The sequence below is a fragment of the Acomys russatus genome, chromosome 5 (genome assembly GCF_903995435.1).
Source record: "Acomys russatus chromosome 5, mAcoRus1.1, whole genome shotgun sequence".
Taxonomy (NCBI): domain Eukaryota; kingdom Metazoa; phylum Chordata; class Mammalia; order Rodentia; family Muridae; genus Acomys; species Acomys russatus.
The window spans coordinates 59,012,157-59,040,054 of NC_067141.1; the positions used below are offsets into that span (position 1 = coordinate 59,012,157).

The window sequence follows — 27,898 nt, forward strand, 5'->3', positions numbered from 1 at the left end:
TAGCCAACAGGGGAATGTAAATCAAAATGACCCTGAGATTCCATCTTACAGCCATCAGAATGGCTAAGATCAAAAACAAGTCACAGCACATGCTGACAAGGATGTGGAGAAAGGCGAACACTCCTCCATTGCTGATGGTAGTGCAAACTTGTCCAACCACATTAGAAATCAATTTGGCACTTTCTCAGAAAACTGGGACCCAGGTATACCACTCTTGTTCATATACCCAAAAGATGTTCCACCATACAACAAGGACATCTACTCAGCTATGTTCATAGCAATGATATTCAAAATAGCCAGAAACTGGGAACAACCCAGTTGTCCCTCAACTGAAGAATGGATAATGAAACTGCAGTACATCTACATGATGAAATACTATTCAACTATCAAAAATAAGAACATCGGGCGTGGTGGCGCACGCCTTTAATCCCAGCACTCGGGAGGCAGAGGCAGGCGGATCGCTGTGAGTTTGAGGCCAGCCTGGTCTACAAAGTGAGTCCAGGACAGTCAGGGCTACACAGAGAAACCCTGTCTCAAAAAACAGATAAGAACATCATTAAATTTGCAGGCAAATGGGTAGAACTAGAAAAGATCATCCTGAATGAGGTAACCCAGGCCCAAAAAAACATGCAGATATTTTCCATATAATACAGAATAGCCACATTACAATCCACAGACCTAAAGAAGGTAAGTAACAAGGAAGACTCTGGGGAGGATACTTAATTCGCATTCATAAGTGCAAATAGAATAGACATTGGAAGCTGTTGAAGAGAGGTAACTGGACAGGAGCCTGCTAAAGATATCCTCTGAAGGACTCAATCCAGCGGGGAATTGAAACAGGAGCTGAGCCTCACAGCCAAACTTTGGGTGGAGAGCAGTAAGTGAAAAGGAGTGAGTCTTATGGAAGACTGTAGGGATAAAAGGACCCAGAAGGAACAGGAGCTCCACAAGAAGACAAGACAAGCCAACAAATTTGGACCCTGAGGGGATGAGATGCAGCAGAGATTGATGCACCAAACAAGGACCATGCACCAAGAAGACCTAGGCCCCCTGATCAGATGCCAATAGGCAGCTCAGTCTCCATAGGACTTCCCTAGTAAGGAGATCAGGCAGGAGATGTACCTGCCATGGATTGTGTTGCCTGCTCTTTGATATCTTCTTCCTGGCAGGGTGCCTTATCAGGCCACAGAATGCAGGCAGTCCTGATGAAACTTGATAGGCTGGGGTCAGTTGATATAGGATAAGGTCTCCCCCTCTCTCAGGACCCTGGGATTTGCATAGGAGGAAGAAGAAGGAATGGTGGAAACAGGAAGAGATGAGGGAGGGTGCTATGAATGAGATGTAAAGTGAATACTTTTTAATAAGTTTAAATTTAAAGAAGAGGATGAGTAAGAAGAGGAAGAAAAAGAAGAAGACATTCTGTTGTTAAAAAAAACAAAGGTTCTCTTGGCTGAGAAACACTTAAAGAAATGCTCAACCTCCTTAGTCATCAGGGAAATGCAAATCAAAACAACTCTGAGATTCCATCTTACACCCATTAGAATGTGGCTAAGATCAAAAACTCAAGCGACACCACATGCTAGCGAGGATGTGGAGAGAGAGGAACACTCCTTCATTGCTGGTGGGAATGCAAACTAGTACAGCCACTTTGGAAATCTATCTGGTGCTATCTCAGAAAAATGGGAATAGGGCTTCCTCAAGACCCAGCTATTCCACTCCTTGGAATATACCCAGAAGATGCTCCAGCACACAACAAGAAAATTTGCTCAACCATGTTCATAGCAGCCTTATTCATAACAACCAGATCATGGAAACAGCCTAAGTGTCCCTCAGTAGAAGAATGGATAAAGAAACTGTGGTACATATACACTATGGAATACTACTCAGCTATTAAAAACAAGGAATTCCCAAAATTTGTGGATAAATGGATTGAGCTAGAAATGATCATAATGAGTGAGTTAACCCAGAAGCAGAAAGATTCAAATGGTATATACTCACTTATATCTGCATGCCAGCCCAAGGGGCATGTCCCACGAAAGCCTTCACTTACCAGGAAACCGGGACAAAGGGGAGGACATCCTATTGGGACTCTAGATGAGAGAGGCATGGGAGAATGGCAAAGTAGAAGGATCCAGAGGGTCCTAGAAACCTACAAGTAGATCATTATGATAGGCAGATTTGGGCCCACGGGTCCCGCTCAAACTAAGGTACCAGCCAAAGAAAATACAGGCAGTAAACTTTAACCCCTACCCCAGATCTAGCCAATGGTCAGAACAGTCTCCACACTTGAGTGGAGAGTGGGATATGACTTTCTCATGTACTCTGGTGCCTCACATTTGACCATGTCCCCTGGAAGGGGAGACCTGGTGGCACTCAGAGGAAGGACAGCAGGTTACCAAGAAGAGACTTGATACCCTATGAGCATATACAGGGGGAGGTAATCCCCCTCAGGAGCAGTCATAGGAGAGGGAAATAAGGGGAAAAGGGGAGGGAGGGAAGAATGGGAGGACACAAGGGATGGGATAACCGTTGAGATGTAACAAGAATAAATTAATAATAAAAATTAAAAAAAAAAACAAAGGTTCTCATCAATAGAGCTGCTTTTGCCACAGAGAAGCTCAAATGATAAGGCCTCAAACCCTGATATCTAAAGATCTGGGGTCCAAGTCCCTGCTACTTCTCTTTTCCTTAAGAGTTAAAGTACAGCCACACATGGTAGTGCACACCTTTAATCCCAGCACTCAGGAGGCAAAGGAAAGCAGATCTCTGTGAGTTCCAGGTCAGTCTGGTCTACAAAGCAAGTCCAGGACAGCCAGAGCTACACAGAGTAACCCTGCCTCAAAAAACAAACAAACAAAATAAATTAAAGTGTAAAACACAAAGCCACCAGCCTGGAACATTAAGAGTTAAAGTGTAAATAGGATGGCTACCAGCCTGAGGGTTTAAGAGCTAAAGTATAGAGAGAAACACACAGCCATCAGCTGGTATTCTGAGATGCCTTGGATTACCCTTTGTGCTGGAGCTGGTCTTTAGTACTGAGATGTGTTTCTTGTATTCAGCAGACTGTTGGATCCTACTTACACATCCATTTTGTCAGCCTGTGTCTTTGTATTGAAGAGTTAAGTCTATTAATGTTGATATATATTACTGACCAATGATTGTTTGTTAGTTCCTTTGATTGTGGTGTTGGTGGTGATAATGTGTTTATGTGATTGTCTTTTTTTCTTCTGTTGCTATCTATATCCTGTGTTTTCTTAGGTATAGTTGACCTTGTTGGGGTTTTCTTTCCACTATCTTCTGTGGGGCTGGGTTGGTGCATAGACATTGTTTAAATTTGGTTTTGTCCTGGAATATCTTTGCTTCTCCCTCTATGGTGATTGAAAGCTTTGCTGGGCAAAGTCCTGGCTGGCATCTGTGGTCTCTTAGTGTCTCCATGGCACCTGCCTAGACCCTTCTGACTTTCATGGCCTATGTTGAAATGTTGAGTGTGATTCTGATAGGCCTACCTTCATATGTTACTAGCCCTTTATCCCTTGCGGCTCTTAATATTTTTCTTTCTTCTGGAGATTGAGTGTTTTGATTATTATGTTGTGAGAGTAATTTCTTTTTTTGTTCTAGTCTATTTGGTGTTTTATAAGTCTCTTGTATGTTTAAAGGTATCTCTTTAGGTTGGGTAAATTTTCTTCTATGATTTGTTCTTGTCCTTGGAGCTTGGAATCTTCTCTTTTTTCTATCCCTATTTTTCTTAATGTTTCATCTTTTCATGGTGTCCTTGATTTTATGGATTTTTGTGTCAGGAGGTTTTTATTTAATATTTTCTTTGACAGATGTATCCATTTCTTCATTTGTATCTTATACGCCTGAGATTCTCTCCTCCATCTCTTGTATTGTACTGATGATGCTTACCTCTGTGGTTCCTGTTCTTTTCTCTAAATTTTCCATCTTCAAGATTTTCTCAATTTGTGTTTTCTTCATTGATTCTATTTCCATTTTCATGTCTTGAACCATTTTATTCATTTTCTTCACCTGTTTGATTGTATTGGATGTAAACATGTTTTTGTTTAGATCCCAAATGTGGAATGAGAAACAGACTTGTGAGAGAACAGATGTATTTTTATCCACTAGGAGAAGAGCCTCCCCTTTGGGGGACTTGGTCTTTGCCAGCTGAAAAACTAAAAAACCTCCTAGTATGGACTCTAAGAATATATATACCCAAAGCAAGAAGCTGGGCCTTTTGGTCTTGGTATTGTTTCCTATTGTATAGCTGTTCATCACTCCACTTCAAGATGATCCTGGAGAGAAACACTCCAGAGAACACTTCAAGTTTTCAGGTTCAGGCTACTGTGGTTACAGTCACCTTTGCTGAATTGCTATTTGCCATTTAACAGGTCTGCTGGAATCCTACGGACTACTCCAGTAGAATTGCTCCCAGGAACTGATTCTCAGATGATCTAGTTCTCCTGTTCCCATTAACCTCTTTCCTCTTCTATATAGGATAGGTGAGTTTAACGAACCCCAAATAAAGTAGGTTTGAAAAAGTTTGAAGCATACAAAGGCCTCTGTTTGTTTGATTGTATTTTTCTGTATTTCTTTGAGGGATTTATTAGTTTCCTCTTTAAATGTCTCTAAACAACTTCATAAGCACAGACTTAAGGCCATTTCCCTATGTTTCAGCTTCATTAGAGTATCCAGTGTTTATTGGGGGTTCTAGGGAAGCCATATTTCCCTGAATTTTGTTGATTGTGTTCTTACATTGCCTTTAGCCATTTGGTTATTTATGGCATTGTCTGTTTGTTCTTGGAACCTGTTGGGTTTCTTGGACCTTTGTGATCCAGCGAGGTTCTGCCAGTCTCCTCAAGTGAATTGAAGGCTAGATCTGCCTGTCTCTGGAGTCCAGAGTCATCTTCAGATTGGCAGGAATAGTGGGTAAGTCCAAAGTGGCAGCATGCATGTCTGGTAACTAGGATCCTCTCCTCTATCTATAGGAACTCAAACAGGTGCTGGCATTTCAGAATCAGCCTTCCAGTGACTTGCTCGCCAAACAGACACCCAACAAAAAAGCCCAGGGAAAGGTGGTTTTAGCACAGAATTCTCCAAGACTTTCAAAGAAGAGCTAATGCCAATAATGATCAAGCTATTCTATAAAATAGAAATGGAAGAAACATAGCCAAATTCATTTTATGAGGCCACAGTCACCTCGATGCCTAAAACACAAAGACTCAATAAAGATATCTTCAGACCAATTTCCCTTATGAATACTGATGGAAAATTGCTCTTTAAAATATTCACAAACCCAATCCAAAATCACATCAAAAACATCATCCATCATGATCAAGTAGAACTGATCCTGGAGATGGGGGTGGGGGATATTTCAACATATGAAAAATCTATCAATGTAACTCTTATAAACAAACTGGAAAAAACACATTATCATCTCATTAGATGCTGAAAACACCTTTGACAAAAATTCAACAGCCCTTCATGATAAAAGTCTTGGAGAGATAACAGATAAAAGGCACATACCTAAACATAATAAAAAAAAAATGCACAGCAAACTGTATCCTACATGAAATTACATGGAAGGAAAGTTAAAGCAATCCCACTAAAATAAGGGAAAAGACAAGTCTCCATATCTATTCAATATAGTATTGACCATTTTATTTTTTTCCTTTTTTTATTAATTTATTCTTGTTACATCTCAATGTTTATCCCATCCCTTGTATCCTCCCATTCCTCCCCCCCCCTATTTTCCCATTATTCCCCTCCCCTATGACTGTTCCTGAGGGGGATTACCTCCCCCTGTATATTCTCATAGGGTATCAAGTCTCTTCTTGGCAACCTGCTGTCCTTCCTCTGAGTGCCACCAGGTCTCCCCCTCCAGGGGACATGGTCAAATGTGAGGCACCAGAGTACGTGAGAAACTCACATCCCACTCTCCACTCAACTGTGGAGAATATTGGGACTCTAAATGAGAGACGCATGGGAGAATAGCAAAATAAAAGGATACAGAGGGTCCTAGAAATCTACAAGTAGAACATTATGATAGGCAGATTTGGGCCCAGGGGTCCCACTCAAACTAAGGCACCAGCGAAGGACAATACAGGAGGTAAACTTTAAACCCCTTCCCAGATCTAGCCAATGGGCAGAGTATTGACCATTTTATATAGAGTAATAAGACAACAAGAAGACATCAAGCGGATACAAGTTGGGAAGGAAGAAGTCCAAGTGCTGCTACTCATAGATAAGACACTACACATAAGCGATCCCCAAAACTCTACCAGAGAGCGCCTACATCTAATAAACAGCTTCAGCAAGCTGGCTGGATACAAAATTAACTTTAAAAACACACTAGCCCACTAATATACTAAAGATAAAAGGACTGAGAAAAATGAGAGAAACAACACCCTTCCCAATAGCCACAAAGTATATAAAATATCTTGGTGTGACTCTAACCAAGCAAGTGAAAGAAGCATATATCAAGAACTTCAAGTCTCTGAAGAAAGAAATTAAAGAAGATATTAGAAGATGGAAATGTCTCTCATGCTCATGGATCAGTAGGATTAACATACTAAAAATGACCATCTTACCAAAATCAATCCACAGATTCAATACAGTTTTCATCAAAAGTGCAATATAGTTCTTTACAGACCTTGAAAGAACAATTCTCAATTTCACATGGAAAAGCAAAAGACAAGGATAGCTAAAACAATTCTGTACAATAAAAGAACATTTTGGGGTATCTGCCATCCCTAATTTCAAACAGAGAAGTCGTAACTAAAAAACAATAACAACAAACCACAAGGTATTGGCAGGGGGAAAAGGACAACTTGATCAATTTAATCTAATTGAAGACCCAGAAGCAAATCCACACACATATGGACATTTGATTTTTTGTTGTTTATTTTCATTTCATGGATGTTAGTGTTTTGCCTGCATGTATGTCTGTGTGGTGGTGTCCACTTGGCAAGCATGATATTCCCTTACTATCTTCCTATGTATACATACATAAATCTGCTTGTTTGTTTACAAACATAACCATGCACACATCATTTAAAAATGTACATATAATCATACTTGAACAAGTTATGAAAAGAGGAAATGTATACGTGCCACACTGTCAAAAAATTATTCTCCTAGATAGTAAAACAAGAGAAATGATTCAGTTCCATGGTTAATTTGTTCTCTTGAAAATCACAGAATAAACTCTGATTGGTAACTTTTACTAAAGCAAGACATGAGATTGACACTACACCTTTCATGTGGAATGCACTCAAGTGAAAATGTAGCTAATGATCTGACACACACTGTAGCAAAAATGTCATTGGTGCTGAAACTGTGAGGCTTTTCATATATGAAAAGTGGGACTGGTTCATAAAGAACAGAGAAGAAATTAGGACAGTTCAGAGGTAGTGTGCCTGCCATTAAGTATGACTGCAGGATGCAAGTGCATAGGACAGGAAAGGCCTGATTGTTCCCAAGTGGAAGCAGGGACTTGGTCATCCATGTGGAAGACTACTCAGCTTCAGACAGGAATGAAACAGAGCTCATAGGATGGAGGAAGAGACACTAGACCAGTTTGAACTGGGGTAGTGTCAATATCCTCTGGATTTACCAGAGGTTTTAAAGTAAAATTCTGCAAAATGTTGGTCAGGATTAAAAACATCTCCATGCGGGCCAGACCTTCTCCAATACAAGCTCTTCTTCCTAAAATGGACATGGCAAGTGATGTCATTTAATTCTGATTGTGAGATAATGCACATAGAATATGTGTTAATAAACGACTAATTAACCTAGACTAATAACCTTACAACTGACTGTATTTGTACTATCCTGATTCCTTTCCTCAGGAAAATTTTCTTTTCTTGTTTAACCACTATTTTTGTTTTTTAGTTTACATTTTTAAATTTATAAAATTGTAATATAGTTACATCATTTTAACCTTCACTTTCCCTACTGCAAGCTTTCCTGCGCCATATTGCACACACTCTCAATTTATGACTATTTTCATTATTCATTTTTTTTTTTCTGAGACAGGGTTTCTTTACATAATGGCCTGGCAGTCCTGGAACTCTCTTTGGATACCAGGTTAGCCTTGAACTCACAGAGATCCACATGCCTTTGCAACTCAAACAAGTCAGAGATCTGCTAAAAAGAAAAAAATCTAAAATTGGAAGTAGTCAGGCACAAAAACAAATGTTATAATACAGCTGCAAGTGCTTATTAGAACGTTAATTTCATCCTGATCTTTCTGCTTTTTTAATACCGGAGGCATCACTATTTTCCCACCCCAAAACAGATTGGCAGCATCAGGCTTAATGTCACATTCCTTGAGTAGACTGGACTGCCGCTGCTCTCTTCCTTTTGTCTATCTGTATCCCTTAGATCCAGCTCAGATGTCATGTGGTCTACAGGAACTTTTTAAACATGATCAGATACAAAATTGACACAGTTTTTGATTGCCACAATAATCATCAATGGTTCTCATGCTGAACAGTGTCCAAGAAATTTAAATTATTAGTCAGTCTGAAAATTTTATGAGTTCTGAGAACAAAGTCTTAGCTCTTTTAATAATGTCCACAGAGTTCAGACACAGCAGGAGATTCCCGAGACATCCACAGGAACCTCACCTGAGAAAGAATCCAAACTACAGCAGGGAAGACAAAGAGATCTGACAGCACGTTTCCACCCTTTGCGATCTTCTCTGAGCATTGCACCCCGTGTGGACTTACAACAGGAAACATTGCCAGATGCACATTTCTTACAAACCTTGTAACAAATCTACTATTTCTGCCCCAGTTTTTGTTAACATTTCAGAAAAGGACCTTCAGCCTCCACTCTTCCTGCAATTTCTCCTCCAGACTATGCCAGCATTGACTTCTTTCTCTTTCTTCCTTTGGTTTATATGCATCCTAGAACCGAACTGCACTACCTCTATGGACTGCATTAACCTAAGAACTCCCCTCAGGCTTCTGAATAAATCCAGAGAGGTAGATGTTGGAAGTTTGTTTCTTCCTTTGGTTCAACATTGCCAGGCACTGGCTATGACTGCTGGCTATAAACCTCTACAGTACATCAATTCCTAGTGGAGAAAACTCTGCCTCCACCAGAGAGGTTCTGGGCCCTGTTTTTGGTCCATTAGAACCTTTTTCTTGTGCCCATCTTGAGCACTCTTCCACACTCTGTCACCGTTTCTGTCCCTATGGGACCAGCCTCTTCCTTCAACTTTTAATCATCCCTTGGAGTGGAACTATTTTCTTCTTCTTTTCTGAGACCCTTTCAAGGCTTAAATGACACTTCCTGCCAGCAACTGGATCTTACAGTCTGACCATTAGGCCTGGTGTCCTTCAAAAACACCAGAGTACAATGAAAAAAGTGGTCATGAATTTGAAAGCAAGCAAAGAGGGGCATCTAGAAGGGTTTGTAGGGTGAAAGGGAAAGGAGAAATGTTGTCTTTTATGCTATAATCTCAAAAATTAAAAATGTGAAATGAATCAAATAAAATAAAAATGTTTATCAAAGAAAGAAAAAGACAAAGACAAAACACTAAAGTTGCAAACTATTGTCTCTGGGCTCCTTGAGCATAGAACTTGATCATAGCACATTTTCACAGAAAATATCTCATCCTATTCACTTATCTTGGTTGTGTCTTTCAAACACTATACTCCTGGATCTGAGCACAGAGTTGCTACATATAAGATGTCCCTTGGATTTACAGTGAACTGGTTTCTCTGGGTGGAGAGAAAGGCCTCAGTGGAATAGGATGTCTTTCATGGGGAGCTCTTGAGAAGTTCAGCCCTAAGTCCGAAAGCAGAATTGGTGCATGGAACCTCTAACTGAATGAGAAGCAGCCCTCACCTTGGCAGTGCTGCCTCTGGCCACAGGAGCCTCCATGCATAGCTCCTCTCACCTCACCTGGGCCCTAACACACATGAAAGCAAAGCTAGCTTGCCTGATGAGAAAGCCATGAAGTAGTCGCTCTTCTTGAAGTTGCCTCTCTCATCCAGAAAGTGGCCAGGGTCAAACTTCTCTGGGTGGGGAAACTCTTTGTCATCATGAAGAACGGAAGTCAGACATATCATTACACTGGTGCCCTGAAAGAAAGAAAAGAAAAGTAATTTAGGAAGGAGGTCATGGAACCTGAAAATAGTTTAGACATCTCTCACTTGAAAAAAAGGAATAGTACAAAGTGGATTTTCCATTATCTGGTATTATCTAGAGAACAGATTCCAGGGGGAAGGATTGAGTGACTCTGTCTTGGCTAGACAGCTTTAGTTTCCCTGTTTAAAGAACCAGAGTCAAGCTTCCCATGTAAGGACCACACAGAAACCAAAAAGGAAAGTGTTACTCCAAGAAGCAGAGTAGCCAGAACAGAAGAGCCCTAATCTTTCTGGGTAAGATTATTCACATTTCTAGAGACCTCGTGAACTAAACGTGTTTGGGCCAAACATTAAAAGCTGTCAGGACAACTTCAAAGAGGCTGGCTCAAACAGGCCAGCCTCACAGACTGTTTCAGACAGGACTTCAGTTGAGCCCCACACATTCCTATCACACAGAGAGTGGACAGTAAGTGAAAAAGCTAGCTCTTCCAGGACTTGGACAATATGCCAGTTTTTTCTTAGTGCCCCAGAAGATTCCTTTGTCCCCCACACAGCAGGAAAGCAATTTATGCTTGTCATCAGGGGGTTGGTTACAAGTTGTTAGTGGCCATGGTCAGGGAGGAAACCATGTAAAGGAGGTTAGATTCAGGAATTTCTTTCTTTCTCCCCGTTATCCTTCTTTCTCTCCAGTCTGGTGTTACGGTGTAATAAGAAAGAAAAAGAGGGCATATTGGGATATAAGGATAAGAAGGATAGATTACCGTATCTCCTTGAAAAAGAAAAAAAGTGTGGACTATTGTATCTTCTTTTAGACCAAGAAGGTAACAACAACTCTCAAATATTGACATTGGGATGAGTTATTGTATATTGTATATTGTATATTGCTACAACATACTGATTATATGTTTCAACTCTGGCTTAAGGTATTGTACATATACAACTCATTTTAAAATGTAATATAAAATTGCAGTCCTTGAAAACTACTATTGCAAACTGGGATAATTAAAAAATACAAAGTAGTAATTAGTCACCTCTAAATAATCAAACTTGTAGTCTTAACTACATAAATAATCTCTATTTAGCCTCTCTATATGTTTTTGAAGGTAATAAGAAAGTAAATAGCTAGAAACAAGGAGTGTTTGTCTATTTAGATATACTGAGATAGATAGGTGGTCCTCAAACACTTCGGAGATCTGGAGAATATGGCATTTAAGATATTTTAATAATAAAAAGCTTATCTGAAAGAGAGACATATCAGTTTCTGGAAGCACCTACATTCTCCTCTGAAGATGATGGACACTGAAGAAACTCCACTAGGAGTCTACTTCACTTGTGGCAAAGCAAGCCACTGGACAAAAACTATCTGTTACCTTGACCCCTAACAGCATGATGTCCAAACTATGCACAAGCAGAACACTGGAAAGTAAATTGGCCCACTTTACAGAGACAAGATGGAACAATCTTTCAAAATTCCTCCTTCACAGATAAAGTCTGTCAAATCTTAGGGCCTGACAGTCAAAGATAAAGGCCCCACAAATATAGAGGAACCTAGGTACCTGTCCAGGTATCCAGCAGTCTTTGTTATTTCTACAGTTTTGAAAGCTGCTTGCTCAGCACTTCCTGTTTACTCAGGTAATATTTATCCTCTTGGACCTCTGATGGAGTTAAAGACTAGATAGCTTTTGGTTGTATTAGCCTAGCCTTTAATGGCTAAGTTAGGGGTTAAGATGTTTTTAAATCAAGATAGATGCTTTAAGGTAATAGAGATGAGATATGATATTAATCTCCATTCAGAAATTTGGACCCAACAAGATAAGAAAGATGTTTACTTCAAGTTTGCCAAATACAAATAGCCAATCACTATGAATGTAACATTTATATAATTCATGATTGTCTTGCTGTATGTAGTTTATTTCCACTCACGTGAAATAATTTAAATGTATATGGTAAAAAGGAAACATAATAAATTTTAAAAAGTGCTTTAAAGTTGAAAAAAGACTAGATAGTAATGGTCTTATAGTTTTCCTTGTTAAAAGTTAAAAGACATAAAAGCTTAAGATGTTTAGGATCAAAGGGATGTTTTAGGGTCTAAAAATATTTTTAGGTTGATAAATGCAAGTTATGATAAGAAAGTGATTTAGGCACGTAACTTTTGATTCACCAAAATAAAACAGATGGTGAAGTACTTTTCCAAGGTTGTCAAATACAAATTGATTGGACATTCTAAATGTAATTCTTACCCAATAGATCTCATAATTGTTCTTATTGTATATAGGCTATTGATGTTATAGAAAAAAAGGCATTTATTGGACTAAAAGAGGGAAAAGTTCAGGTGCAGTGTGAAGATGTTTCTCTGTATATTCAATGGTTAATCCATCCTGACAAAGAGCTAAATATGAAACAGATCTTGGTATTATTATTTCTATGACCAAAATATGGTCTCATTTTTTTAAATATTTGTTCCTTTCTCACCTACCTATGGCAAACTAGAATTGTATCTGACTGGCTTTAATAAATATCTGACAGCCAATGTTAAAGCAGAAAGAGAGACTTTGGGAGAAGAAATTCAGAGGTAGGAGATTCACCAGCAGACACGGGGGTGAACAGTTAGACCAGAGCAGAACAGAGAAGTAAGCTGGGACACTTGGAGGAACCTATTGCCAGGATAGTCAGGTTAGAGTAGTCAGGAGACTGCCCAGCAAAAGGTCTATGCTTTAAAATATTAATAAGCTTTTATGTCATTTTTATGTCATTGATGGATCCAGTGGTCCCAGTATAATATTTTTAATTTATGAGCTAATTGAAATAAAGTAATTTTATTTATTGATAAACAAAATACTAAATGTTGGTTAAAAGTAATCAGAAAATGGTGGCACATGGCTGTAAACTCCAGTGCTAGGGAGGGTGGAGCTGAGATATTATTTTTAAATCCAAAATAAAACCAAGTATCCAAATAAATTGTGTGTGTGTGTGTGTGTGTGTGTGTGTGTGTGTGTGTGTGTGTGTGTGTAAATACTGCGTCAATGTTTGGAATATTATCAACTTACCAAGCTGCATAGATGAATTCCGCCAAGGCAAGGAAGATAAAAGATATTGTTAGACTGTACTTTTCCTAAGTGTGGTTAATTGACAACAGTAGTATTGTTTTTAAATTACATGTATTATCTATAGGCCTGGATAACAATCAATCAAGACGCAGACACTTGTTATATTTTAAAATAGCCTTAGTTAACCTGGGGCAGGGCAGATACTGATCCTCTAAACTACTTTCTTTTTTTATTTTTATTTAATTTATTTATTCAGATTACAACTCAATTGTTATCCCATCACTTGTATCCTCCCATTCCTCCCTCCCTCCTGCTTTCACCCTATTCCCCTCCCCTAGGTTATGACAAAGAGGGACCACTTTCCCTACTTTATGGTCATAAGCTATCAAGTCTCATCTTGGTAGTCTGCTTATTCTTTCTTTGAGTGCCACCAGACCTCCCCACCAAGGGGAGGTCGTCAAATATGGGGCACTAGAGTTCATGTCACAGCTAGTCCCTGCTCTCCACATAACTGTGAAGAATGTCCTGTTCATTGGCTAGATCAAAGTAGGGGTTCAATGTTTACTACTTGTATTGTCCTTGGTTAATGAAATAGTTTGAGCAGACTCCCCTGGGCCCTGATCCAGCCATTACAATGTTCTTCTTGTAGGTTTCTAAGACCCTCTGGGTCTTTCTATTTCCCCATCTCCTATATTGCTCTTACCTAGTGTCCCAGTAGGAAGTCCTCACACCTATCCCAATCTCCTGGCAAATGAAGACTATCATGGAACATGCGCCTTGGGCTAGTGTCCAATTATAAGTGAGTATATACCATGTGAGTCTTTCTGCTTCTGGAGTAGGGCCTCAGGCATGGGATCCCTGTCTCAATCTCATGCCATCCACTTCTAATAACTTCTATCAAGCTACCTCCCATCTACAATCTCATATTCTTGCTCATATTCTTCATCTGGGCCAGATTCTCCATCCACGCCGGCCATGTGCTTCTCCTCCATCTAATCCATGGCAGCCTTCCCCTCTTCCCTTTAGGTCTCTCTTCTTTCTCCTTGTGGTGGTCTTTCTTCTTCTCAGATTTCCACTCTCTCCTAGCCCTTACCTATCTCCTCTGCCCTGCCCAGGTGAGATGGCTTTTTATTAATCAAAAGATAAGTCACCGAGACAGCAAACAGTAAGTAGCATCAAAATATATCAGACCATCCTCCCAACACAGTAGTAAAGCCCTCTAGAAAGCAAGGACGTGGACAGTAGATTGCATTAACAGATAGGTTATGGACATATCAATGACATGAAAATTTTCTAAGAACCAAATCATGTTACAAAACCATATCAACAAATGACAGGCAAAGGAATACAGGGTGAGGGGCTGAGTTGATCACATGACTAGTGAGCAGCACAGATGAAACCCATCTCACCTTGGGAATGTGGTATCCTCTGAACTTCACATCCTGCGTTGTTGTACGAGGCAAAGGAATGGGAACAAAATCAATGTATCTCTGGATCTCATGCAGCACAGCGTCTGTGTAGGGCATGTGGTTCCTGTCCTGCATGCAGGGCCTCCGATGGCTGCCAATCACACGTGCAATTTCTTCCTGAATTTTAGCTGCCAGGGCAGAAATCATGGGTTTTATAAAATGGAAAACAATTATGTTTCATATGATTCCTGATCATTTTCAAGTTGTGATGGGAAGTAGAGAGCTGGGAAAACTAAATTCGTCCATTTTCACAAGAGGAGAAAAACTAATACATGGATGGCAAGGTTATATATATGAGACACTTGTGGATCTGCCATAAAATGTCTAGAGGATATAAAAACACTTTCAGTAAAGCAGCAGGATAGAATATTAACATACACAGTCAATACCTTCCCCATATAACAAAAACAAACACACCGAGGAAAAATGGCAAAATAAATGCATTGAGAGTAGTCTCTCTCTCTATCTCTCTCTGTTTCTCTCTGTCTCTGTCTCTGTCTCTCTGTCTCTCTGTCTCTGTCTCCGTCTCTGTCTGTCTGTCTGTCTGTCTGTCTGTCTCTCTCTCTCTCTCTCTCTCTCTCTCTCTCACACACACACACACACACACACACACACACACACACACACACACAAATATACACACACATGACATGCAGTTGGAAGGGGGGAGACAGCCCATTCAACAAATGGTGTTGGCAAAACTGGATATCCATTTGCAGAAAAATAAAATCACATTCATGTCTTTCACTCTATGCAAAAAATAAGTTCAAAGTAGATCAAAGACTTTTGTTGAAGCCTGAAATTCTGATGCTTTTAGGAAAACATCAAAGATGCAAGTCTAGAAGTAGACTTCAAGGCAAGAACTTGCTAAACAAATTCTGAAAGTAGGACACTGGCCTCAAGAATCAACAGATGGGACCAAACACAACCAAAAGTGTCTGCACAGAAACAAACAAATAAACAAACACCTAACTGCAGCATTAACAGAGAACCCCAGACAGGGAAATAATACTCAGAAATTACACAGAGCTGTAAATTTTAAACACAGGAAAAAAATTCTGCCATTCTGGACAGATGAAATGAACATAAAGTTCTCATAAGAAGAAACAAAACTTGCTAAATAGTATTTGTGGAGGTTTTCAATGTCCCTAGTCATCAGGAAAATGTAAATTACATCTACTTTGAGATGCCATCACACCCTAGTCAGAATGGATATCATTAAGAAATCTGACAACACATGCTGCTGTGGATGTGGGAAGGTGTTGGAGGTTGGTCTGATGTATTTTGATGCTAATTATTACTTGCTGTCTTTTAATGTACCCCAAATATCACTGTGTAACCTGGCTTTAAAACTTACTCCTGTTTGACCAATAAAAAGCCAATATACCTGGGCAGGCAAATGGGATAGGCATGGCTATGGTTTGAAGGCTTTGGAAGAGAGAGAAGTTCTTGGGAAAAGAAGAAGGCAGTGACCAGAAAAGGATCTTGGGAAGGAGATGAGAAGAGTGACAGAAGAGGAGAGGAAGGAGGCTGTAGCCATGAGTGAGGTAGAGAAGACATGGCCAGTGGTATGGGTGAAGGATTTGGCCCAGATGAAGAACATTCACAAGTATTTAGGATTATGGATGGGTGGAAGGAGGCTTGATAGAATTTATCAGAAGCAGATGGCATGGCATAGGGCAGAGATATTTGGGAGGTAGTTTAGGGGATTAATATCTACCCTGCTCCAGATGAAGCAACACTATTTTAAACTATAACAGGTGTCTGTGTTTTAGTTGCTTGATAGTGGGCTAGAAAATACTACAGGAACGTTTGCTCATACATGTTCGTGCCTGCTCTACTCACAATAACTAATCAGTGTAGAGCTTTCTCAGAAACCTAGAAATGGTACTACTAATTGCCTGAATATACACTCTTGGGTATTTTCCAGAAAGACTCCATTTCTTATTACAGAGATATTCTCTCATATGGGTTCACTGTTGTCCTATTCATGGTAGCTAGGAAATGGAATCAAGGTGCCCATTGATTGATAAATGGATAATTCGGATGCTGTACACATACACAGTGGAATTATACTCATCTGTGGATAAAAATGAAATTATAAAATTGCGGGTAAGTAGACAGGACCAGACTATATTATATTGAATGACACAATCCAGGCCCAGAGAATACAAATGCCATATATTCTGTCATAAATTTAATTTGATTAGATTTCAATCACTTTTGGTAGGGGAGCATTCATGCCTGGTACTGCAATGCTGGACAAATGGTTGAGAATGTTACAGGCCCTCAAGAGGAAACTATTGCTTTTGACGTGCAAAATTCATATTCTGTGTCCATCTAATTGCCTTCTAAAGATTAATGATTATACCCATAGTTTGGTGCTACTCCAAATTTTGGTCAGAGAAGCTTCATGTTGCATTGGATGCTGGTTGTTACAAAGACTGGACAGACAAGCTAAAAACAAGTGACTTTTAATTTATTGTAAATGGTCATCCATAAATGGTACATCTACATCATGCCTTCCAAAATTATTGGTTTACTGGAAAAAGTAAGAAAAAAAGATGACGTAAAAGTAAAAAAGAGACCAGTTGGGAAGAGGAAGGGGATTACTGGGAAGGAGAGGGAGAGAGAGCAATTGGGGTGTAATCAAAACACTTATACATATAAGAAAATGTTGTAGATGGGATAACAATTTAGTTGTAATCTGAATAAATTAATAAAATTTAAATTAAATTTTAAAAAGAAAAAGAAAATGTTGTAATGAAACAAATCATTGCCTATAATTAATATATGGTAACAAATACTTTCTGGAAAACAAAAGCATTTGTTTTCCAGAATAATAATAAATACTTTCTGGAAAATGAATATATTTATTAAGATGTGTTTTAAAATGTGAGAGAATGGCTACTGCTTTTTGGACCCTAAGAAAATTGTTATGTGTTTGTCCCAACATAAATCAAGAATTCCACCTCATAGCAGACAGAATAATGGCCACTGCCCTTTCATTCTTCTCTGTGCATTAAATAGTTCATATTTTCTTTACTGTGATCTATTTGGATTGAATTCATCCAATGGGGAGGGGTAAATGTATTAATCATACAAATGTTTCTAGTTCAGTGTCCATTCTAGGAAAGGTGAGGCAGTTTCTAGTGCTATCTGCCCATTTGTACCTGGACATTCATCTGCCCACCTATGATCATACCTGTGACTTCTGGGTACTTGAGCAGGAGCAAAAGACCATATTTTATTGTAGAGCTTGTTGACTCCGTTCCCGCACCAAAAAGATCAGTTATGGTGGCAATCAGGTTGTCCAAGGTAAGTTCAGACTTTTCATTGTGTTTTTCCTAATAATTACAGGTGACAGGAATTAGTTTTGTTTGTTTGTGTGCTTGTTTGATTTAAAGCTTTGCTTACAGGTGGTGAAATAATGTGATATGATACGAGAATTTTGTAGATAAGCTAGACATTAGAGTGGTCTAGCTGGAGATAAAGGCAGATGTTCAGTGGCCCTTCACACAGTTAAAACATATTCTAAGGTACAAAATTCCAAATGTTTTCTTGTTCCTACCTTCTCACTCTGTGATCCTTTTCAAATATAATGTATATAAAGGCACTTGAAAATCACATAAGTTCGAGTATCTTTTGAGTCTTTACTATATTTAAAGTCTCCAGGGCTCACACATCAAAAGTCCATTGCTATTTTTTAACTCTTCAGTCCTCACATCCACCGTTATTCAAGCCAATATCATCTTCACAATGTTAGCTTACTTGATGACTACAACTACCATTCTCTAGTTTATCCTCCTGTTAATCTAAACTAGAGCTTCGTCAAAGCCTAGCTAAATTGCATAGATGTCCTAGAGTCTCTTTTTTAAAAAGTCCTGTGTGCCTTAAGTCATACGCCTACCGTTTGTGGAGGCTCTTTTATATATAATGACATGTTCTCATCACTCTTGAGTGGTTGTGCATGTGTTTTTATTTGCCTGAAAATACAGAGCATGGTAAACATAGACTTTCTAATTCTAAATAAACAGAATTTCTTAACAATCCTTAAATAGTCCATATGATTTGGTTCCACAAGCAATTAATATGTCCAGAAGAAATGAGTCAGAACACCCACAGATGTGAAGTAGCAAGTCAGGATCACTTGTACCTTCTCCATTTTAATCAGGAAATGGTCAATAAATTCCTGAGGACTACTGAGGTCCAGAGATTCTTGATGCCTTTTTATTTCTGTCAATATGAACTTTTTATGTTCATTGACATGTTTAAAGAATGTGTTATGGCTTCCTGGGAGATGGTATAAAACAGGGTAGGCACTGCACAGCTAGAAAAGAAACAAACTTGCATTTAGTGCAATGAGAAAACCTTCCAGGCCATAGCTAACTATCCAACACTTCATAAAGGTAAGTTGCACATGGCTCCTATGCTCCTATATGCCTGACATTTGGAGAAGCAGGCACAGTGTGAGTCAAACCATCAGATCAGCCATGTGCACAGTGTGTACAGCAACTCCACATGACATTTAGTTTCTGACAACAAATCTCCAAAGGGATGTGTGGGCTAATCCCACTGTCCTACTGTTGTTTGTGACCCAGTATTACTAAGCAGCCCAGGCTGGCCCCCAACCTTACTATGTAGCCCAGGGTACATCACTATGCCAAGCAATTTAGTGGCCTCTAAAAGACAGTAAACTACTGTTGGACCTAGGGAGATGGTTCAGAAGTTAAGAACATGCCCTGCTGATAAGAGGCCCTGAGCTCAGTTCACAGCACTCATGGGATGCAGCTCATTACCACCTCCAGCTCCAGTTCCAGGAGACCCATCACATGTTTCTGGATTTGAAGAGCACATGACACACATGCCCACAGACTCACAGACAGACACACAGGTAACATAACTTGAAATAAAATAAACCCCTTTTTAAAAGCACTGATATTAAACAGATGCATACCAGTAATTTCAGAATCATAGGCTAAATAAGATCACACCTTCAAGGCTAGCCTGGGCTATACACTGAAACTTACAGAAATAATAATACAAAGAAATACTGCAGGTTACCGAGCATACTAAAGTATTAATCTCTCACTGGCTGTGTTAAAAAAAAATATGAGCCAAAGAATTGCTAATATTGGTCTTTAAATGGAGAACTAACAGGTGGGAAGGTGTTTGGCTAACTACTTAGAAAAATCACCTAGCAGATGGAAATAAGTTTCACCCATGTGTATTCTGATAAGAAAGAAAAGAAAGACAGAGAGATAGAAAAAATGAAGAGAGGGAAAGAGAGTGAAGGAGATAAACAGGGGGAAAGAATCAAAGAGGGGCCTGGGGACAGTTATAGGACAGAATTCACAAGTCAGCACGCAGCCTTCTGATGGCCCTTGCCACCCTGTAAAAGTCCTTTCATGTTCCCGAGTTCACTCAAATGGGCTCACTTTGAAGCTGAAAACTATCCACATCTTCTCAGAAAGGCATTCCTTCAATAAACCTGCTGTCAACCCATAAAGCTCATAACCTAAGTAGTTACTTTTGCATGGTGGCTGTATTGACCAGTGTCACAGAACATTTGCACATATATATGGAACTGGACCTCACCTGGATCCAAGGAGATGCTAAAAATTTAAGGCTTATATTAAAATTCTCCATGAAGCTTAGGAATTTTTCATCACTGTAGTCAAAACGATGCTGGAAAATGACAGCAGAGATCACATTGCAGGGAACATAGGCAAGAAGAAAGCTAGGGTCACAGGGAGCACCTAAAGCAAAGGAAGTTAAAAGTTGATATGCAAGCCTTATACAGACTTTAGTTTTCAACTTACAACATTTAGGAGTAGGAGCTACCTAGAAAGAATCATTGCTGTGACTTCCACAGGGCTGAGAGACACTTTATTCTGTGCCCCACAAATAAACTATCTAATGTGCTCCATCTCATTTGTAGTCCACAAATATTCTCTTATTTTCACAAGGCTCTTAAAGTCCTCATTCAGAATAGGAAAAAAATGAAAAAAGATCCTTTAAATGCTTTCTTAGAACCTCAAAACTTACATTAATTTTAAACTTTTTTATCCAATCATTTACCATGAGACACAGATGGTTAATTACTGAGAGCAGTTATTGTGAAAACCAGTTCTTTTAAATAAAGGAATAGTAAAAAGTTACTTCCAAACTTGTTTTGTGAGTTTATCTCTTTAAAGTCAGGTAGCAAGGTAAAGTGTTTGTCTTTCCCAGCTGGTGACTCAGTAGCTCCAAGATGAGACCTGATTTTCACATGTGAAGAGGAAGGAGCTATAGTTAGTCAGTGAATATCATCATAGATCTGAGAAGGATAAACCATAACATGACAGATAATCCAAATGCCTATAGATCAACTAAAATGATAGAGACCTACCCACTACCCAGATATCTGCCCCAGGCCCCTATGGTCCTGATTACCTCATTGGGGACAGACGTTGTAGCTGCCATACAGAGCAGTGTCAGCCCTAGGCTGCCAAACCAAAATCAGAGAGATTTTCCTGTGGGGAAGGTACCTGGGGACTGGCCCACCTTGACCAGAAGAGTAAGGCAATCAACCGAAAAATGTCCACAGCTTTGGCAGAGTCCAGGAAGCAAGCAAGTCATGAGGCAACTTTGCCCAGTGGCCCGCATCATCACAGTACAAGTTGATTTGTTGTGCCTCATCTATCTTTCCTGGAGACCCCAGGATTCCTGGTAGGAGCCTGTGTGTCTGTCTACCATGGTAAGCTTACTTACTAATCATTTTAAATGCCATATTCAACAGATCTTAGAAGAGCTCAAGGACCATCTTATTAATTATACCTGATTTAGCTACTTGTTTTAAGCTAAAGTTCAAAACACATTAACTTGTATGTCTTAATTATTTTTAACAGTTTATAATAAATATATAGTATATATAAGATTAGGATTACAGATTTATCCCTGTTAAGTTTAAGCCTTAAAGTTTAGAGTTTAAGATTTAACTGAAGATACTTTATCACCAAAATCAAACTTTAAACCACAAATACAGTAAACTTGAAGCCATAAATGCAGTCCATGGAGACTGGGAACTTTCTTGATCTTTTTTATGGTGTACCATTATAGAATATCACAATGTTTGTACGACTTAGTTTATACAAGTAGCTAAACAAATAAGCAAGACAAATAAACTATACAAATGTTACTGTGAACATGAGTAGCCCTTAGGAATTTATAAATTTTATTTATCAAATGTATCTAGATTCCTGGTATTGAACAGATAGCCAAGATATGAGTCAACCCTTACTGAATCCTGGAGTTGTACACAGTCTTCAGCCCACAGTGCCCAGCACCTTCTGCCTGCTCCAGCAAGGGTCCCCAGTTCCAGGGGTACACCACTCCAGTATCTAGACCTCAGTTTCTTCCCACCTCCCAAAGAGGAACACCTGGACACCAGAAACAGTGTCCCAACTTCTAGTCCACAGTTCTACTGATCTCCCTGTGCATAGTGCCTAAACAATAGGAGTATACAGGGACCCTGTTCCAAGATGGCGGAGCCCAGCAGACTCTGAGTGCCAAGAACACAGCATGGGCTCCAGAAAGAAGAAACTGCAAAGCTGACTCCTAAATGCCAGTGCCCTTGTGTTCCATGTTCCTCCAGAGAGAAGAGATGCAAGCTACCACCTTGGACTTCCCAACTACTTGCACCATCCTGAAGATGACTCCAGACTCTGCAGACGTACAAATGCAGCCTTCAGTTCACAGCAGTATTAGCTGTCTTGAGGAGACTTGCAGGACCTCACTGATTCACAAAGGCCTGAGAAACCCATGCAAGACCACAGACAACCAGATGGCTAAAGGCCAGCATAAGAACACAATCAACAAATATCAGGGCAATATGATTTCCCCCAGAACTCCCAGTAAACACTAGATATTCTTTTTTTTTCATTTTTTTTATTTAAACTATTTTTTTATTAATTTATTCTTGTTACATCTCAATGTTTATCCCATCCCTTGTATCCTCCCATTCCTCCCCACCCCCATTTTCCCATTATTCCCCTCCCCTATGATTGTTCCTGAGGGGGATTACCTCCCCCTATATATTCTCATAGGGTATCAAGTCTCTTCTTGGCTACCTGCTGTCCTTCCTCTGAGTGCCACCAGGTCTCCCCCTCCAGGGGACATGGTCAAATGTGAGGCACCAGAGTACGTGAGAAAGTCATATCACACTCTCCACTCAACTGTGGAGAATATTCTGACCATTGGCTAGATCTGGGAAGATGCTCCAGCACACAACAAGAAACTTTGCTCAACCATGTTCATAGCAGCCTTATTCATAATAGCCAGAACATGGAAACAGCCTAAGTGTCCCACAGTAGAAGAGTGGATAAAGAAACTGTGGTACATATACACTATGGAATACTACTCAGCTATTAAAAACAAGGAATTCCCGAAATTTGTGGATAAATGGATTGAGCTAGAAATGATCATAATGAGTGAGTTAACCCAGAAGCAGAAAGAATCAAATGGTATATACTCACTTATATCTGCATACTAGCCCAAGGGGCATGTCCCACAAAAGCTTTCACTTACCAGGAAACTGGGACAGAGGAGAAGGCATCCTATTGGGACTCTAAATGAGAGACGCATGGGAGAACAGCAAAATAAAAGGATCCAGAGGGTCCTAGAAATCTACAAGTAGAACAATATGATAGGCAGATTTAGGTCCAGGGGTCCTGCTCAAACTAAGGCACCAGCCAAGGACAATACAGGAGGTAAACTTTAAACCCCTTCCCAGATCTAGCCAATGGTCAGAATATTCTCCACAGTTGAGTGGAGAGTGTGATACGACTTTCTCACGTACTCTGGTGCCTCACATTTGACCATGTCCCCTGGAGGGGGAGACCTGGTGGCACTCAGAGGAAGGACAGCAAGTAGCCAAGAAGAGACTTGATACCCTATGAGAATATATAGGGGGACATAATCCCCCTCAGGAACAGTCATAGGGGAGGGGAATAATGGGAAAATGGGGGGGGGAGGAATGGGAGGATACAAGGGATTGGATAAACATTGAGATGTAACAAGAATAAATTAATAAAAATAAAAAATAAAAAATAAAGAAACTGTGGTACATATACACTATGGAATACTACTCAGCTATTAAAAACAAGGAATTCCCGAAATTTGTGGATAAATGGATTGAGCTAGAAATGATCATAATGAATGAGTTAACCCAGAAGCAGAAAGAATCAAATGCTATATACTCACTTATATCTGCATACTAGCCCAAGGGGCACGTCCCACGAAAGCCTTCACTTACCAGGAAACTGGGACAGAGGGGAAGGCATCCTATTGGGACTCTAAATGAGAGACGCATGGGAGAACAGCAAAATAAAAGGATCCAGAGGGTCCTAGAAACCTACAAGTAGAACAATATGATAAGCAGATTTGGGCCCAGGGGTCCCGCTCAAACTAAGGCACCAGCCAAAGACAATACAGAAGGTAAACTTTAAACCCCTTCCCAGATCTAGCCAATGGTCAGATTATTCTCCACAGTTGAGTGAAGAGTGTGATATGACTTTCTCATGTACTCTGGTGCCTCACATTTGACCATGTCCCCTGGAGGGGGAGACCTGGTGGCACTCAGACGAAGGACAGCAGGTAGCCAAGAAGAGACTTAATATCCTATGAGAATATATAGGGGGAGGTAATCCCCCTCAGGAACAGTCATCGGGGAGGGGAATAATGGGAAAATGGGGGGGGGGGAATGGGAGGATACAAGGGATGGGATAAACATTGAGATGTAACAAGAATAAATTAATTTAAAAAAAGGAAAAAAATAAAAAAATAAAAAATAAATAAAAAGGAATCAAATGAATCCCTCAAATAAAAACAGGAAAATACAATCAAGCAAATAATGGCCTTCAAGACATACAGGAAAATAGAAACAAACAGGTAAAGGGAATGAATAAAATGGTTCAAGGCCTGAAATAGAAAATAGAAGCAATAAAGAAAACATAAACTGAAGAAATTCTGGAGATGGAAAACTTGGAGAATAGGAACTGCAGAGGTAAGCATCATTAAGAGAACACAAGAGATGGAGGAGAGAATCTCAAGACTAGAAGATATAATAGAAGAAATCAATGCATGTGTCAAAGAAAATATTAAATTAAAAAAAATCCTGACACAAAACATCCAAGAAATTAGGAGCACCATGAAAAGACTAAGAATAATAGGAATAGAAGAAAGAGAAGATTCCAGGCTGCAAGGACCAGAAAATATTTTCCAGAAAATCAGAAAAGAAAATTCCCCAACCTAAAGAAAGATGCCTTTAAACATGCTTACAGAGCACCAAATAGACAAGACCAGAAAAGAAATTCCTCCCACCACATAATAAACAAAACACTAAATCTATAGAACCAAGAAAAAAATATTAAAAGCAACAAAGAGAAAAGGCCAAGTAACATATAAAGGCAGACCTATCAGGACCACACCTGACTTCTCAAGACTATGAAAGCCAGAAGGGTCTAGGCAGACTCGGAACAGTATGCTAACAAGTACCATGCAGTTTTTATTACTATTGCTCTGTAGTAGAGCTTGAATTTAGGGATGGAGGTACATCTCCAGTTCTATTCTTGTATAGAACTGTTTTGGCTATTCTGTTTTTGTTTGTGTGTTTGTTTATTTTACCATATTAAGTTTAGAATTGTTCTTTTAAGGTCTATAAAAACTGGTGGTGATATTTTGTTGGGGATTGCACTGACTCTGTAGATTGCTTTTTATAAGATGGCCATTTTTACTATGTTAATCCTACTGATGCATGAGATTTTTGTATCTTCTGATATCTTCTTCAATTTCTTTCTTCAGAGACTTGAAGTTCTTGTCATACAGATCTTTGACTTGCCTAGTTTGTGTTACACTACTACTTTATAGTCTCTGTGGCTATTCTGAAGGGTGTGGCTTCACCCTTAAAACCAGAAACACTAAATCTATTAGAAAAGAAAGGAAACCAACCTTGAACTCATTAACTCAGGAGACAACTTCCTGAACAGAACACCAACAGCTCAGGCCTTAAGATCAATAATTGATAAATGAAATCTCTTGAAACTTAAATGCTTCTATAAGGCAAAGGGTATTGTCAACAGAATGAAAAATGGCAGTCTACAGATTGGGAAAAGATCTTCACCAATTCTACATTGGACAAAGGGCTAATATCTAAAATATATAAAAACACAAGAAATAAAACACCAACAAACAAAATAACCCAATTTAAAAATGGAGCACAGAGCTAAAAGGGAATTCTTAACAGAGGAATCTCAAATGGCCAAACAGCACTTAAATAAATGCTCAACATTTTTAATCATCAGGGAAATGCAAATCAAAAAACTCCAAGTATCTCTCTTACACCTGTCAGAATGGCTAAGATCAAAAACTCAAGTGACAGCACATGCTGGTGAGGATGTAGAAAATGGGGGGGCACTCCTTCATTGCTGGTAGGAGTGAAAACTTGTACAAACACTTTGGAAATAAATCTGGCACTTAATCAGAAAACTAACTCTACCTCAAAACTCAGCTATACCACTCTTGATCATATACCCAAAAGTTGCTCCACCATACAACAAGGACACTTGCTCAACTATGTTCACAGCAGCTTTATTTGTAATAGTCAGAATCTGGAAACAACTTAGGTGTCCCTCAACCAAAAAATGGGTGAAGAAACTGTGGTACATTTACACAACGGAATACTACTCAGCTATTAAAAACAAGGAAATCATGAAATCTGCCCGCAAATGGATAGAACTAGAAAAGATCATCCTGAGTGAGTTAACCCAGACTGACAAAGATACACCTGGTGTGTACTCACTCAGTTATAAGCAGATTTTAGCCATATAATATAGGATAAACATACTACAATGCACAGACCCGCACAGACCCAAAAAAAGACAAGTAACAAGGAGGACCCAAAGGAGGATGCTTGAATCTCACTCAGAAGGGGAAACAAAATAGACAGTTGCAGTTGTCATAGAGAGGAAACAGGTAGGAGAGTGAGCTCAGAAAGAAATAAGGGTGGAGATCAGACCTGGGGAGAGCAGGGGACAGAAGGCCTGCAGAGAAACCTAAGTCAGGATATACCTCTGGAAGAATATAAGGGGACCATGGCTGAGACTCCTAGCAGCAGAGGCCATGGAGACTGAAGAAGATACCCACTAACTAGATAAGTCTCCTAGTGGAGGGAGGAGAACACCAATCCGTCCACAAAATTTTCAACCCAAAATGTACCCTGCCTATAAGACAGGCAGTGATAAAGATAAAACAGATAGAGCAGAGTTTGAGGGAATGTCCAAGCAATGCCTGGCCCAACCCAAGACCCACCACAGGGAAGAGAGCCAACTCCTGACACTATGAGCAAACTCACCTATGCTTGCAGAAAGAAGCCTAGCAGAGCTGTCCTCTGAAAAGCTCCACCCAATAGCAGTTCAGGACAGATGCTGAGACTCACAGCCAAACACTGGGCAAAGAATAGGAAGTCTAATAGAAAAGTTGGTGGAATGATAAAAGATCCTACAGGTTACAAGAGCTCTATAAGAAGACCAACTTAGGGCCCAGGGTTCCTGCTCAAACTAAGGCACCAGCCAAGGAAAATACAGGCAGTAAACTTTAAACCCCTACCCAGATCTAGCCAATGGACAGAACATTCTCCACAGTTGAGTGGAGAGTGGAGTATGACTTTCACACGAACTCTGGTGTCTCATATTTGACCATGTCTCCTGGAAGGGGAGACCTGGTAGCACTCAGAGGAAGGATAGCAGGATACCAAGAAGAGACTTGATACCCTATGAGCATACACAGGGGGAGGAAATCCCCCTCAGGAACAGTCATAGGGGAGGGGAGTAGGGGGAAAATGGGAGGGAGGGAAGAATGGGAGGATACAAGGGATGGGATAACCATTGAGATGTAACAAGAATAAATTAATAAAAAATAAAAAATAAAAAGAAGACCAACTTAGCCAACTAACCAGGGCCCAGGTGGGTTTAAGGAGTCTGAAGTACCAACCAAGGACCATGCATGGACTGGACCTACGCTCCCTACACAATGCAGCTGTTGAGCAGTTCAGGTTTCATGTGGGTCCTCTAGAAAGGGGAACAGAGGCTGTCTCTAGCATGTACTCTGTTGCCTGCTTTTTGATCACTTCTCCCTGGTGGGACTGCCTTGCCAGGCCACAAGGAAAGAGGACCTCAGTCCTTACATGACTCAATGAGCTGGGGTGGATAATTGGGGGGGATCCATTTTTCTGAGGAATAGGGGAGGG

At 39.8% G+C, this 27,898-nt stretch overlaps 1 protein-coding gene across 1 annotated transcript in view; it reads right to left on the reverse strand.

Moving 5' to 3' along the window:
• Positions 1–7,303: 7,303 nt before the first annotated feature.
• The window catches only part of LOC127189549 (cytochrome P450 2C70-like), a 38,448-nt gene continuing 17,853 nt past the window's right edge, over positions 7,304–27,898 (reverse strand). The window contains exons 4-9 of the mRNA XM_051146471.1: positions 20,212–20,372; positions 18,770–18,943; positions 17,819–17,960; positions 14,554–14,741; positions 9,950–10,091; positions 7,304–7,704 (exon numbers count right to left, since the gene is read on the reverse strand). Coding sequence (XP_051002428.1) covers positions 7,523–7,704; positions 9,950–10,091; positions 14,554–14,741; positions 17,819–17,960; positions 18,770–18,943; positions 20,212–20,372 — 989 coding nt within the window. The 3' untranslated portion in view covers positions 7,304–7,522. The remainder of the gene's footprint in view (positions 7,705–9,949; positions 10,092–14,553; positions 14,742–17,818; positions 17,961–18,769; positions 18,944–20,211; positions 20,373–27,898) is intronic.